Below are 15661 nucleotides of genomic sequence, written 5' to 3'. Positions count from 1 at the left end.
TACAAGTCTCTTTTACAAAGGAAATTTTTCTTTTCTCTACAGAATGGTACTCTTTCTTTCTTCTTTGGGCCTGTTTTTTCTTTTTTCTTTTTCTTTTTTTTTTTTTTACCGAGGACTTTTTTCCGCTCTTGATTTTTCCGCGAGCAAAGATTTTTCCATAAGCAAAGAACTTCTACGAGTGAATTTTTTAAAGTGCGCGATGTAAACAAAATATGGAATCACATGTAAATAAAAATCGAGCCTCAACGTGAGCGGTTGCCGCGAAACTTTCCAATGGGATTCGCCCAGGCCAGGTCCGAGATTGACACCTTCCTAATTTATTAACTTTCATTTGAAAATATGTTTTTCTAAATAAATCAGTTGCTTTTAAAGATTTCAGAATTTTTTTATGGAAACGTTATGTTGAATGTTTGAATTCGGTTTAGTCAAATAAAGCAAAAATCGATTTTTTCGCCCTTTGAAGGTGGAAATACCTTCTGCCCACGGTCGCTCGCAGCTAAGAATTTTCCCTTTTTCCGTGAGATGCCTATGGCAAACCATGGTGAAAACCCAGCTGGGCTTCTTTTTCGTTGCATGGACAAAATGCAAAGCTAGCCAATAGGAATACGTAAAATCTTATCGATTTTCATCTTATGTAAACATTGGCGGCTAGATTGATCAGAAGCTGACGAAAATAATTTTCGGACATAAGAAAACCTATGAAAATCATTTCCGCATATCTAGAGTTTCACTCAGTCAAAAAGACTGGCGGTCATATTAAGTAGGTTCGGAGGTATTTTCGTTCCGAGGCAGAAAACTTGTCAAATACAAGCTGGAAAAAACCGTGTGAACAAAGATCATTGCGTTACAATGCAAATATATATTGAGCTATTAAGAGACATAGGTTTGGAGAATGGTGGAATTTGGGTTGTGCAGGCGAGGAAAGATTTGGATTCCAGCGGCTAGAATTAACAAATTCTGCAAACGTAAATTTGATCAACGTAGGTTACTATTTTTTGCTGTTTTCGTCGGCTGTATATAAGTTAATTATTCTGTGGAGTTGGATGATTATCACAATTGTGGATCTCTTTGTGATTTTCCGGAACCTTGGCTTTTGAAATAAGAGCAACTTAGCATTGCAGTAAGACCTGTAACTACAAGTTCACAACCATGTTTCATAATGCCCGAGTTGGCCATGATTCTTTGATTAGATAAAGGAGACAGTTGAATTTATTTGCCATGCTGTGGTGTTTTAATCGATTTCTTTCTTATCACAAACTTAAATACAAATCTCTGGGAAATAACTTAGTACAGTCTTTCAGTTGTGTTAAAGTGAATACGGCCTGTTTTCGTACTAATTGACGCTTTTGATAAACAAATCACGGCTCAAAGGAGAGAAGTCTTTGTCAGCGGAGATGGAAATTGTTTTTACCGAGCTGTTGCTTTTAGGAGGAATGAAACAGGCGCTGAGAAACGCGAGGAGATCAGGAGGTGGAGTGGCAGTTTGTTTCAGAAAGAGGTTTTTGAGCTGCGGCTCTTCGCTATTTTCAAATACAAAAACAGTCACGGTTTCTTCAACTCTAAAATTTTCTACAGTGGTGTCTTCGGCTGATCTAACTGACTAATCATGGTCGACTGTAATTGCACAATTCCTTTCAATGCTACGCTAAGTAGTTAAGGCATCCCACGGAATCGCCTCTACTTAAATTGAGCCGCAGCTTAATTCTTTAAATTGAACATAAGATTGGCAATTGTGATTAAGGTTTGCAAAGAAACCATTCGATTTTTTCCTTTGCATTGTGACTTGTTTAACTTGATAAATTAGGAAAATGAACTGATCGCTGAAGCGCTAGGGGATGATAAGTAATATTTCCTTTTGTGTCCCTTTTTAGGTATGGAAGTTCCTCGAGGCAAGGCAGATCGAGATCGTGAACAAGACAGTTCTCCAGGTTTGAAAACACTGAATATGAACATTAGCACTATTCTACAATGAAATCTATCATGCTTAGAGTAGAGCTACTACATATTTGCGAGTTTATTGTAAATATTGATCATGACCTAAATTTTGTTTGAAAGTAAAATTAGTACAACGACATGAAGATGAAAAAAAAAGAACCTTAATCATGCTGCAAATGTTGCGTGGCTTTCAGAACTGTTAGTTAAAGTCTCACCGGAATAAACTGAGGGCTAGTCTGCCATCTTTAGGTAGATACTTTCACCTCATTTTGCTTAAAGTGATGCATCCTTAGCCAGTGACAGGGTTATACCACATTCGAAAAAAAGCTTAAACATGTTTCAAAGCTGTTTTGTCAAACACAGTTTAAAATATTCAGTTTCTTCAAAGGAGCTGCTTAAGCCAATGTTTCTGATTTCCAGTCAGTTAAGCCCGATCTAAACGAAGTTTATTTTGCGACACAAACTTTCTCTGTTACCACTAGAATATAGAAAGGTATTGAAAGACTTGGTACTTATCTGTAATGGTAATCGGCCGGACTAAGTAAATCCGAGTTCTCGCGGCTCTGTGACCTGATACCGAAATTACAGCGCAAAGACGAGGCTCGGTGCGAAGTCGCTCTCATCGGTCTAAAATAATTAAGGTACGTTTCTCCTTGGAGGGGGTTGGCTGGGGAATTTTGGTTTTTTTTGCAAAGGAAACAGTGCAACGTGACGAGTTGATTGCATTCCCAGAAGAAAAAGTACTTCCCTATCCATTTTCGCTGAAGTTTTGGACTCATGACTTCACCGGTATTCCAGACTTCAGGTTTCCCGATAGTTACCATTATCTGGTTGGAAAAGATGGTTACGATGAAGACTGTTTACGGTTGTATAAAAGCCTTGAGGGTTTTCGCTTGTTTACTGATAGGCATGTGGAGGATCTGAAGTACCACGATTTAATTAATGATGGGACAAATAAACCGACTGGATTCTGCTATTGCCAGTTCATAGTCCTTTTCTTTGAAAGCTTCTTCTCTACAAACTTTGTTTTCCTTGAGGACGTGGCCATGATCTTTCAGAGGAATTTCAGTAGAAACACCGAAGATCTGGGCGGGGAGTACTTCTTTGCTGTCTTCGTTACCGTTTCGTTTTCTCCGCTCATTCGACCTTTTTTCGCGTTGAATTGGACTTCTACGGACTGTATGCTGATTAAATATTGTTGGAACCAGAAAGTTAGTTTCAGAAAGTGTCTTCATGACTTGTTTAGTCTCAAAGTGTTCGGAGCATATATGAAAGTTCTTGATGGACGTGAACTCCTTATCAGTGCGACGACAGAAGGCACTTCCTTTTTTTCTTGCTCTGTTGACCTGGAAACTCGGAAAAGTTGAGGTCCGGCCTTTTTTAGAGTTATTTTGGCACACAGAAATGGCACAAAACTTCATATTCGACTTGCAGTCACTCCGATCTTGCTTTCAAATTAAGCGCCCGTTAGCCTCAGCTTGGTGCTGATAATTAGTTACCAGACTATCTCGCTAAAACAATTTGAAAATAGCCCACATCACCACTACATCAAAAATGGAAATCACTGTATGAGAATGAAGAACTGCCATCCTTCACGATTTTTCTAGAGGTTGAAAATGAAAGTAATGACATTTTTAAACGGCTGTTACTGATATAATTGACCCCTTAATGGTAACTTCAAGTATGTTTCCTGAATTTTGATGGCTTAAATCTTGGTGGAATGCTGTTATTTTCACTGATTTATTATCGAACCATTTTCACATTTGCAGATGCATTTATTTAGTGGTGTAAGTAGTCCACTAAAATCAACGTAATTTATAGTGCAATTTAAAATTCAGGCATTGATCGCTTAGAAGGCACGTAATGGTAGCAAAAGCAATATGTCACCTACCCCAAATTGTCCCATTCCAAGGGGCTGACAATTTAATATCTTGTTTATATCTTGTTACTTAAAGTAAACTTATGATTTATTGATGTTAGTGATATTAGAGATCAGCTGATAAAATTTTAACTTAGAGTTTGTTGTCTTGAAACTTGCATATTTTACATCCCTGTCGAAAGGCTTTCTAACTTGTAACCAAACTAACTGCTAGTGACAACTGTAATGACATTTGAATAGATACAAATTTGTGACCTAATTCTATATTTTTTTGGAAAGTTCAGGAAATGCCATCAACAGTAACCTGTATTCTGTGTTAAAGAAATCCTTATACCAGTAATGTGAAAATGTTATGCATAACATACAAATTTTAAAAACTAAGAAGCAAATTTCAAAGTGTTCAAAGAGTTCATTTCAAAGTGTTCCTTTCAAAGCATTCTGAGTGTTCATTTCAAATTGTTCACATCTTCCATACTGAACAATGTTACAAAACAGGCTTGCTCCTCTTTCGTTACATTAGTAAACTCCCAAACCAGTTCTGGGTACAATTCATATGTAGATGGAAGTTCTAGCAATGCTCTACATGTTCTGGCAATAGGACGTCAATGCAACCTTCAAGGATAGCAACGTGCACATCAATGTTGTGTACAGTGATCATATCACTACCAATTCAGATCCCGAGAAACATGGATAAAGATTTGCAATTCAGTGACTTCATAAACCGTTTCAGTTGTTCAAAGGATGTAAGTTCTACTTCATTTGCTTGTTCAGCTCTGAATAACTTGTTAATTTTCTTGGCGGCTTGCTTTAGTCTCGAAGGACTGAAAGTTTTCCCAAGAGCATAATACCTTGAGAATTGGACTCCACCAGTTGATCACAAATCTTGGCTACTGGACAAGTTCCTGATGGACAAGTTCGATGATTATGGCTTGAATGTTGTTCTTGCTTGGTGTTTTAACCCTTTAATCCCTATGAGTGATTAGTAACTATTTTCTCCTATCAGCATCACCCCTAAAACAAACATTAAGATCATGAGAATAAAGGAAATGATCACGAACTAAAGAGGCTCTTGATTGTTAAACAAATTCTCTTTTTCAGAACCATAGGATGTGCATAGAGAACAGTACGGAAAAAATTTATGCTGATTTTAGGGTGCAAAGGGTTAAAACACTTGAATAATGTAAGAAAGACATCCAAGACATCTTCATCATTAGGTTTAAAATCATAACCAAGGCACTTGTCCAATGCCTCTCTATCTTCTGTAGTTACAAATTGGCTAAATCTTCATATCAACGTCTCTGAAGTGATAACTTCATCCCCATAAAGACACAGGGCCACAAAAAGATGTAACAAATTTACTAGGAAGTAATTTGCCCATTGGTAACCATATAGCAGAACCTAGGCAATGGCTTCCCACTGTAGTTTCTGCATGACAAGCCCAATGAATGGGACTTTTTCATTGTTTCCAATTATCAGTGATGTGAAGCACTTTTGCCAAAGGCCTGCCTTCATGCCTTCTCCCTTCTCTTATCTACCAGCAGTGGTCATGACAGTGATCTGGAGATGGCAGTTCAAGATACTTTCATCTTTAAAGATCTTCATCACTTCTTTCTGAATAGCAACTCGATGTATTGTGACTTTCTTTCCATATAGTAGGTCATCATCAATGGTGTAATCCTGTGAAACGCCTTGAGCTGCAGGCAGTTGACTTAGCTTTCAATGGGTGGCTGCTGTGGAAACAGTTTAGTGGAAACAGTTTAGTGAAACAGTTTATCCTTTGACATTATTGATACTAGTAATAGTTGGTAGCTGGGACTAAATACTAGCTGTTGGGAATAAATACTGGCCTGTCGTCTGCTTGGGATTGGGATTTGTGGTGACACTTGAGTTCGCAGTATGAGCTTGTGTAGCACTAAGGCTTGTTTCAGTGTAAAGAGGTACACTCTCTGTAGGATTTATGGTTATAGTAAAGGTTTTAGCATGAGCTGGTGCACCAGTTGAGCGAACTATGGGGGTGTGCAGCATATTCTGTTTGGGGTTTTGTGTTACCCTTGAAGTTGAAGCTTCATTCTCGTAGTGATTTCCCAATCTCGCATATCTATCACTGAAACTTATAGGGGGGTTTTGAACTCAACACTCTCTTGTCATGTTTGGCTTGCCATATATTTAGTGCCGTGGTGGTGAAAATGAAAGAATATTTCTCGAAATTCAGTGTGGGAGAGTAAAAAATTAATTTGCAAGAGCGATATATTCAGCCAAGTGATGGCGGCATAGAGAAAAAAAGCAGAACTGTTCGATTTACACGAGAAAGCTGCAGCAATAAAGCAGATCCAACTAGCCTCTTCTGCCAAGGACGCAAAAAACTGTCGGAGGAGACGTTAAAAAAACAATTGAGGGCAAATTTCCAGTACCAAAATGTTTGATTGGTGGAACGAACCACTTTCTAACATTACAGAGCTCTCGTTTGGCGTCCGCATGGAGCCTTACCTCATTTGTTTTGATGATATCATTTAACGGTTGTGAAATGAACCCAAAATCTGTAATTTTCGAAATGGAAATCTGTTGTTTGCGAAATTAAAATCTGTCATTTGAAAAACAAAGGGAGCCACCCGCCAAGTGAATCGGTCAAAACTTTTAAAAAATATTTCTTTCAGTTTGTTATAGGTCTGTTCTCGCTTGAAACAAATTGTCAACGGACACTAAAAGTATGAATTCATGTTACACATTTAAACGAATACTTTAAGCCTTTTATAATGCACAAAGCTCTTTTTATAAACCTACAAACAGCGGAGTGTAAGTTGGTAGAAATGAGAACGGGAGGGCTACGCATTTTAAACTTATTTCTATTAAAAGTACTCATCTTTTTACTCAAATTAAATTTGAGTTCATTTATTTGATTTTTTTATGTATATATGTTTGCAATGAGTAAGATAAAGTAAAGTTTAACTGAACATGTTTGGCTGATATGAATGGGGTATAAAATGTATGAACCTATTCCCAGTTCAGAAGTTGCGTTAAGGTTCATGCAGTATTCCAAGGCCCGGGAAACTGAATAGATCCCATTCTTGCGCGTCCACGATCACCTAGCTGCCTGCTATTTCTGCCCTCATAATTTAAAGTAAGTTATGGCCTCCTGGTCCGCTGAGACCTGTGTTAGGATGTGCTTGTTTAGGCTATTGTGCTTTTTTGGAATGTAGAAGGAGGGGGAACAAAACATTTGTTATCACTGTTCCTCAGACTGCGACGGGCAATTTTAATAAATTGTTTTCCCTTCAATATCAATCTCCTATGTAGAAAGCTTAACGGCGGATAATAAGGCATCACCCAAAGGCTGGTTTTCATTTACGTCGGAGTGGGAGTTGGGGTCGACCCCGATATTCAGTTTTCACACGAACAGAAGTGCTCTTACCACTTCGACTCCATCGCTAGTGAAAACCAGCCTCAAACAAATTGGAGAGAAGGATATCCCGAAATGATTATTTCTTTTTTTCCATAGTTTAGGAATAAAATGTGGGCAAGGACCGGAAGAGCATTTGCAATAAAATTCATCCAAGGTCAAACTTAGTGCAATTCACCTAGCTACATACACATATCGTTAGTTTCCAATCAATTTAGCCATTTGTTAAATAAAAACATAATTTACATTTGATTGTACGGGTATTTTGAATAATAAAAAAAGAGAAAAGCTAAATGCAAATGAAAATCTCTATGGAGAAAAGAAGTTTTTGCGCGCTTATGATTGCTAGATTATTTCTCTTTTCTTCCCAGGAACGCCATTTTTTCTTTTTTCATATTGGAGGGGGGACGACAATTTGCAAAATACAGAAAAGTTGAAACCCAACGATACTGGAAGGGGAGAGACTTATAGAAATCTTGGCATTGTTCATCAAAATTCAAGCGATTTTCATGAGGCCATTGAGTACCATGACCGCCATCTGCAAACTGCAAAAGAAGTGGGGGGTAAAGCTGGCCAAGGACGGACTCATGGAAATCTTGGCAATGACTTTAAAAGCTTAGACGATTTTCATAAGCTAATCGAGTACCAAGAGTGTTGTATACAAAAAGCAAAAGGAGTGGGGGAAAAAGCTGGAGAAGGACTGGCTTATGGAACTCTTAGCAATGCCTATTTTAGTTTAAGCGACTTTCATAAAGCAGTCGAGTACAATGAGCGTCATCTACAAAGTGCAAGAGAAGTGGGAGATAAAGCTGGAGAAGGACGCACTTATGCAAATCTTGGAAGTGCCTGTAATAGCTTAGGAGACTTTAATAAGGCTATCGAGTACCTTATGCATGGTCTACAAATTGCAAGAGAAGTGGGAGATAAAGCTGGAGAAGGAAGGGCTTATGGAAACCTTGGCAATGCCTATTTTAGTTTAGGCGATTTTCATAAAGCAGTTGAGTACCATGAGCGTCATCTACAAATTGCAAGAGAAGTGGGAGATAAAGCTGGAGAAGGACGCGCTTATGGAAATCTTGGCAGTGCCTGTAATAGCTTAAGCGACTTTCATAAGGCAATTGAGTACCATGAGCGTCATCTACAAATTGCACAAGAAGTGGGAGACAAAGCTGGAGAAGGACGCGCTTATGGAAATCTTGGCATTGCCTATGGAAACTTAAACAATTTTCATAAGGCTATCAAGTACCAAGAGTGTCATCTACAAATTGCAAAAGAAGTGGGGGACAAAGCTGGAGAAGGACGGGCTTATGGAAACATTGGCAATGCCAATTTTAGATTAGGCGATTTTCATAAGGCTATCAAGTACCAAGAGTGTCGTCTACAAAAAGCAAAAGAAGTGGTGGACAAGGCTGGAGAAGGACGGGCTTATGGAAATCTTGGTCATGCCTATTCTAGCTTAGGCGATTTTCATAAGGCAGTTGAGTACCATGAGCGTCATCTACAAATTGCAAAAGAATTGGGAGACAAGGCTGGAGAAGGATGCGCTTATGGAAATCTTGGCATTGCCTATGGAAACTTAAACGATTTTCATAAGGCTATCAATTGCCAAGCGTGTCATCTACAAAAGGCAAAGGAAGTGGGGGACAAAGCTGAAGAAGGACAGGCTTATGGAAATCTTGGCAATGCTTATTTCAGCTTCGGCGATTTTCATAAAGCAGTCGAGTACCATGAGCGTCATCTACAAATTTCTAGAGAAGTGGAAGATAAAGCTGGAGAAGGACGCGCTTATGGAAATCTTGGCAGTGCCTTTAATAGCTTAAGCGACTTTCATAAGGCAATTGAGTACCATGAGCGGCATCTACAAATTGCAAGAGAAGTGGGAGACAAAGCTGGAGAAGGACGGGCTTATGGAAATCTTGGCAATGCCTATTTTAGATTAGGCGATTTTCATGAGGCTATCAAGTACCAAGAGTGTCGTCTACAAAAAGCAAAAGAAGTGGGGGACAAAGCAGGAGAAGGACGGGCTTTTGGAAATCTTGGCCATGCCTTTTCTAGCTTAGGCGATTTTCATAGGGCAATTGAGTACCATGAGCGTCATCTACAAATTGCAAAAGAAGTGGGAAACAAAGCTGGAGAAGGACGCGCTTATGGAAATCTTGGCATTGCTTATGGAAACCTAAATGATTTTCATAAGGCTATCAAGTACCAAGAGTGTGAACTACAAATTGCAAAAGAAGTGGGGGACGAAGATGGAGAAGGACGGGCTTATGGAAATCTTGGCAATGACTATTTTCGATTAGGCAATTTTTATAAGGCTATCAAGTACCAAGAGTGTCGTCTACAAAAAGCAAAAGAAATGGGGGACAAGGCTGGAGAAGGACGGGCTTATGGAAATCTTGGCAATGACTATTTTCGATTAGGCAATTTTTATAAGGCTATCAATTACCAAGAGTGTCGTCTACAAAAAGCAAAAGAAGTGGGGGACAAAGCTGGAGAAGGACGGGCCTATGGAAATCTTGGCCATGCCTATTCTAGCTTAGGCGATTTTCATAAAGCAGTCGAGTACTATGAGTGTCATCTACAAATTGCAAAAGAAGTGGGAGACAAAGCCGGAGAAGGATGGGCTTATGGAAGTCTTGGCGATGCCTTTGATAGCTTAGGCAACTTTCATAAGGTAATCGAGTACGATGAGCGTCATCTACAAATTGCAAGAAAAGTGGGGGACAAAACTGGAGAGGGATGGGCTTATGGAAATCTTGGTAATGTCTATTACAGCTTAGGCGATTTTCATAAAGCAGTCAAGTATTATGAGTGTCATTTACAAATTGCAAAAGAAGTGGGAGACAAATCTGGAGAAGGACGCGCTTATGGAAATCTTGGCAATGCCTTTTTCAGCTTAGGCGATTTTCACAAAGCAGTCGAGAACTATGAGCGTCATTTACAAATTGCAAAAGAAGTGGGAGACAAAGCTGGAGAAGGACGGACTTATGAAAATCTTGGCATTGCCTATGGACACTTAAATGATTTTCATAAGGCTATCAAGTACCAAGAGTGTCATCTAAAAAAAGTAAAAGAAGTGGGGGACAAGGCTGGAGAAGGATGGGCCTATGGAAATCTTGGTAATGCCTATCAGATGTTAGGCGATTTTCATAAGGCAATTGATTACCATAAGCATGATCTAGAAATTGCAAGAGAAATGGGAGATAAAGCTGGAGAAGGATGGGCTTATGGAAATCTCGGCAATGCCTTTTCTAGCTTAGGCGATTTTCATAAAGCAGTCGAGTACTATGAGCGTCATCTACAAATTGCAAAAGAAGTGGGAGACAAAGTTGGAGAAGGACAGGCTTATGGAAGTCTTGGCGATGCCCATGATAGCTTAGGCAACTTTCATAAGGCAATCGAGAACGATGAGCATCATCTACAAATTGTAAGAGAAGTGGGGGACAAAGCTGGAGAAGGACGGGCTTATGGAAACCTTGGCAATGCCTATCAGATGTTAGGCGATTTTCATAAAGCAGTCGAGTACTATGTGCGTCATCTACAAATTGCCAGAGAAGTGGGAGATAAAGCTGGAGAAGGACGCGCTTATGGAAATCTTGGCAGTGCTCGTTATAGCTTAGGTGACTTTCATAAGGCAATTGAGTACCATGAGCGTCATCTACAAATTGGAAGAGAAACGGGGGACAAAGCTGAAGAAGGACGGGCTAATGGAAATCTTGGCAATGCCTATCAGATGTTAGGCGATTTTCATAAAGCAGTCGAGTACCATGTGCGTCATCTACAAATTGCAAAAGAAGTGGGAGACAAAATTGGAGAAGGACGGGCTTATGGTGGTCTTGGCGATGCCTATGATAGCTTAGGCAACTTTCATAAGGCAATCAAGAACGATGAGTGTCATCTACAAATTGCAAGAGAAGTGGGGGACAAAGCTGGAGAAGGACGGGCTTATGGAAACCTTGGCAATGCCTATCAGATATTGGGCGATTTTCATAAAGCAGTCGAGTACCATGTGCGTCATCTACAAATTGCAAGAGAAGTGGGAGATAAAGCTGGAGAAGCACGCGCTTATGGAAATCTTGGCAGTGCCTGTTATAGCTTAAGTGACTTTCATAAGGCAATTGAGTACCATGAGCGTCATCTACAAATTGCAAGAGAAGCTGGAGACAAAGCTGGAGAAGGACGGGCTTATGGAGATCTTAGCAATGCCTATCAGATGTTGGGAGATGTTCATAAAGCAGTCGAGTACTATGAGTGTCATCTACAAATTGCAGAAGAAGTGGGAGACAAAGCTGGAGAAAGATGGGCCCATGGAAATTTTGACATTGCCTATGGAAACTTAGACGATTTTCATAAAGCTACCAAGTACCAAGAGTGTTGTATACAAAAAGCAAAAGAGGTGGGGGACAAAGCTAGAGAAGGAAGGTCTTATGGAACTCTTGGCAATGCCTATTTTAGTTTCGGCGACTTTCATAAAGCAGTCGAGTACAATGAGCGTCATCTACAAAGTGCAAGAGAAGTGGGAGATAAAGCTGGAGAAGGACGCACTTATGCAAATCTTGGAAATGCCTATAATAGCTTAGGAGACTTTAATAAGGCTATCGAGTACCTTATTCATGGTCTACAAATTGCAAGAGAAGTGGGAGATAAAGCTGGAGAGGGAAGGACTTATGGAAGTCTTGGCAATGCCTCTCAGATGCTAGGCGATTTTCGTAAGGCAATTGAGTACCATAAGTATGACCTAGAAATTGCAAGAGAAGTGGGAGACACAGCTAGAGAAGGAAGGGCTTATGGAAATCTTGGCAATGCCTATTTTAGTTTAGGCGATTTTCATAAAGCAGTTGAGTACCATGAGCGTCATCTACAAATTGCAAGAGAAGTGGGAGATAAAGCTGGAGAAGGACGCGCTTATGGAAATCTTGGCAGTGCTTGTAATAGCTTAAGTGACTTTCATAAGGCAATTGAGTACCATGAGCGTCATCTACAAATTGCACAAGAAGTGGGAGACAAAGCTGGAGAAGGACGCGCTTATGGAAATCTTGGCATTGCTTATGGAAACTTAAACGATTTTCATAAGGCTATCAAGTACCAAGAGTGTCATCTACAAATTGCAAAAGAAGTGGGGGACAAAGCTGGAGAAGGACAGGCTTATGGAAATATTGGCAATGCCAATTTTAGATTAGGCGATTTTCATAAGGCTATCAAGTACCAAGAGTGTCGTCTACAAAAAGCAAAAGAAGTGGTGGACAAAGCTGGAGAAGGACGGGCTTATGGAAATCTTGGCCATGCCTATTCTAGCTTAGGCGATTTTCATAAGGCAATTGAGTACCATGAGCGTCATCTACAAATTGCAAACGAATTGGGAGACAAAGTTGGAGAAGGACGCGCTTATGGAAATCTTGGCATTGCCTATGGAAACTTAAACGATTTTCATAAGGCTATCAAGTACCAAGAGTGTCATCTACAAATTGCAAAAGAAGTGGGGGACAAAGCCGGAGAAGGACGGGCTTATGGAAATATTGGCAATGCCAGTTTTAGATTAGGCGATTTTCATAAGGCTATCAAGTACCAAGAGTGTCGTCTACAAAAAGCAAAAGAAGTGGTGGACAAAGCTGGAGAAGGACGGGCTTATGGAAATCTTGGCCATGCCTATTCTAGCTTAGGCGAAATTCATAAGGCTATTGAGTACCATGAGCGTCATCTACAAATTGCAAGCGAATTGGGAGACAAAGTTGGAGAAGGACGCGCTTATGGAAATCTTGGCATTGCCTATGGAAACTTAAACGATTTTCATAAGGCTATCGATTACCAAGAGTGTCATCTACAAAAGGCAAAGGAAGTGGGGGACAAAGCTGAAGAAGGACAGGCTTATGGAAATCTTGGCAATGCTTATTTCAGCTTCGGCGATTTTCATATAGCAGTCGAGTACCATGAGCGTCATCTACAAATTTCTAGAGATGTGGGAGATAAAGCTGGAGAAGGACGCGCTTATGGAAATCTTGGCAGTGCCTTTAATAGCTTAAGCGACTTTCATAAGGCAATTGAGTACCATGAGCGTCATCTACAAATTGCAAGAGAAGTGGGGGACAAAGCAGGAGAAGGACAGGCTTATGGAAATCTTGGCAATGCCTATTTTAGATTAGGCAATTTTCATGAGGCTATCAAGTACCAAGAGTGTCGTCTACAAAAAGCAAAAGAAGTGGGGGACAAAGCAGGAGAAGGACGGGCTTATGGAAATCTTGGCCATGCCTATTCTAGCTTAGGCGATTTTCATAGGGCAATTGAGTACCATGAGCGTCATCTACAAATTGCAAAAGAAGTGGGAAACAAAGCTGGAGAAGGACGCGCTTATGGAAATCTTGGCATTGCTTATGGAAACCTAAATGATTTTCATAAGGCTATCAAGTACCAAGAGTGTGAACTACAAATTGCAAAAGAAGTGGGGGACAAAGATGGAGAAGGACAGGCTTATGGAAATCTTGGCAATGACTATTTTCGATTAGGCAATTTTTATAAGGCTATCAAGTACCAAGAGTGTCGTCTACAAAAAGCAAAAGAAGTAGGGGACAAAGCTGGAGAAGGACGGGCTTATGGAAATCTTGGCAATGACTATTTTCGATTAGGCAATTTTTATAAGGCTATCAATTACCAAGAGTGTCGTCTACAAAAAGCAAAAGAAGTGGGGGACAAAGCTGGAGAAGGACGAGCTTATGGAAATCTTGGCCATGCCTACTCTAGCTTAGGCGATTTTCATAAAGCAGTCGAGTACTATGAGTGTCATCTACAAATTGCAAAAGAAGTGGGAGACAAAGCCGGAGAAGGATGGGCTTATGGAAGTCTTGGCGATGCCTATGATAGCTTAGGCAACTTTCATAAGGTAATCGAGTACGATGAGCGTCATCTACAAATTGCAAGAAAAGTGGGGGACAAAACTGGAGAAGGATGGGCTTATGGAAATCTTGGTAATGTCTATTACAGCTTAGGCGATTTTCATAAAGCAGTCAAGTATTATGAGTGTCATTTACAAATTGCAAAAGAAGTGGGAGACAAATCTGGAGAAGGACGCGCTTATGGAAATCTTGGCAATGCCTTTTTCAGCTTAGGCGATTTTCACAAAGCAGTCGAGAACTATGAGCGTCATTTACAAATTGCAAAAGAAGTGGGAGACAAAGCTGGAGAAGGACGGACTTATGAAAATCTTGGCATTGCCTATGGACACTTAAACGATTTTCATAAGGCTATCAAGTACCAAGAGTGTCATCTAAAAAAAGTAAAAGAAGTGGGGGACAAGGCTGGAGAAGGATGGGCTTATGGAAATCTTGGTAATGCCTATCAGATGTTAGGCGATTTTCATAAGGCAATTGATTACCATAAGCATGATCTAGAAATTGCAAGAGAAATGGGAGATAAAGCTGGAGAAGGATGGGCTTATGGAAATCTCGGCAATGCCTTTTCTAGCTTAGGCGATTTTCATAAAGCAGTCGAGTACTATGAGCGTCATCTACAAATTGCAAAAGAAGTGGGAGACAAAGTTGGAGAAGGACAGGCTTATGGAAGTCTTGGCGATGCCTATGATAGCTTAGGCAACTTTCATAAGGCAATCGAGAACGATGAGCGTCATCTACAAATTGTAAGAGAAGTGGGAGACAAAGCTGGAGAAGGACGGGCTTATGGAAACCTTGGTAATGCCTATCAGACGTTAGGCCATTTTCATAAAGCAGTCGAGTACTACGTGCGTCATCTACAAATTGCAAGAGAAGTGGGAGATAAAGCTGGAGAAGGACGCGCTTATGGAAATCTTGGCAGTGCCTGTTATAGCTTAAGTGACTTTCATAAGGCAATTGAGTACCATGAGCATCATCTACAAATTGCAAGAGAAATGGGGGACAAAGCTGAAGAAGGACGGGCTAATGGAAATCTTGGCAATGCCTATCAGATGTTAGGCGATTTTCATAAAGCAGTCGAGTACCATGTGCGTCATCTACAAATTTCAAAAGAAGTGGGAGACAAAGCTGGAGAAGGACGAGCTTATGGAAGTCTTGGCGATGCCTGTGATAGCTTAGGCAACTTTCATCTACAAATTACAAAAGAAGTGGGGGACAAGGCTGAAGAAGGAAAGTCATATGGTAATTTTTGCAATGCCTATCAGAGTTTTTGCGATTTTCATGAGTCAAACCTAAAATTATCCTGGCAAAATCAAAGGATAAATTTTTAAGTGTTGTATCTAGATTATAAATTTCAAAGCTGAAAAATTCTGTCACCACCTGACCTAGTTTGCAAAAGGATTCCACTTCCAATTTCTAGGATATTTCTAAGCCGTTTTAAAATTTTAGAATCCCTGAGTTTTGCCACAAAAGAGAATTTTTGCCCCTTTAGTAAACTGATTTCAGTTCAACTACATGCTGTTCGTAGCTTTTGCGTTAATTAATCGACAAGTTTATCAGTTTATCGGT

The 15661-nt window shown here is 40.0% G+C and overlaps 1 protein-coding gene and 1 pseudogene across 1 annotated transcript in view; both read left to right on the top strand.

The window, feature by feature from the left end:
* LOC149053058 (uncharacterized) overlaps positions 1-407 on the top strand; it is a 1696-nt pseudogene extending 1289 nt beyond the window's left edge.
* Positions 1-15661, top strand: part of LOC149053057 (uncharacterized) — a 252015-nt gene that overhangs the window by 217391 nt on the left and 18963 nt on the right. Inside the window, exon 8 of the mRNA XM_089213041.1 lies at positions 8154-15334. Coding sequence (XP_089069167.1) covers positions 8154-15334 — 7181 coding nt within the window. The remainder of the gene's footprint in view (positions 1-8153; positions 15335-15661) is intronic.

The sequence above is a fragment of the Pocillopora damicornis genome, chromosome 1, assembly GCF_964200805.1.
Source record: "Pocillopora damicornis chromosome 1, jaPocDami1.2, whole genome shotgun sequence".
Lineage (NCBI taxonomy): Eukaryota > Metazoa > Cnidaria > Anthozoa > Scleractinia > Pocilloporidae > Pocillopora > Pocillopora damicornis.
The sequence above is the reverse complement of the archived record's forward strand: the minus strand, read 5'-3'. Positions and strand labels throughout refer to the sequence as shown.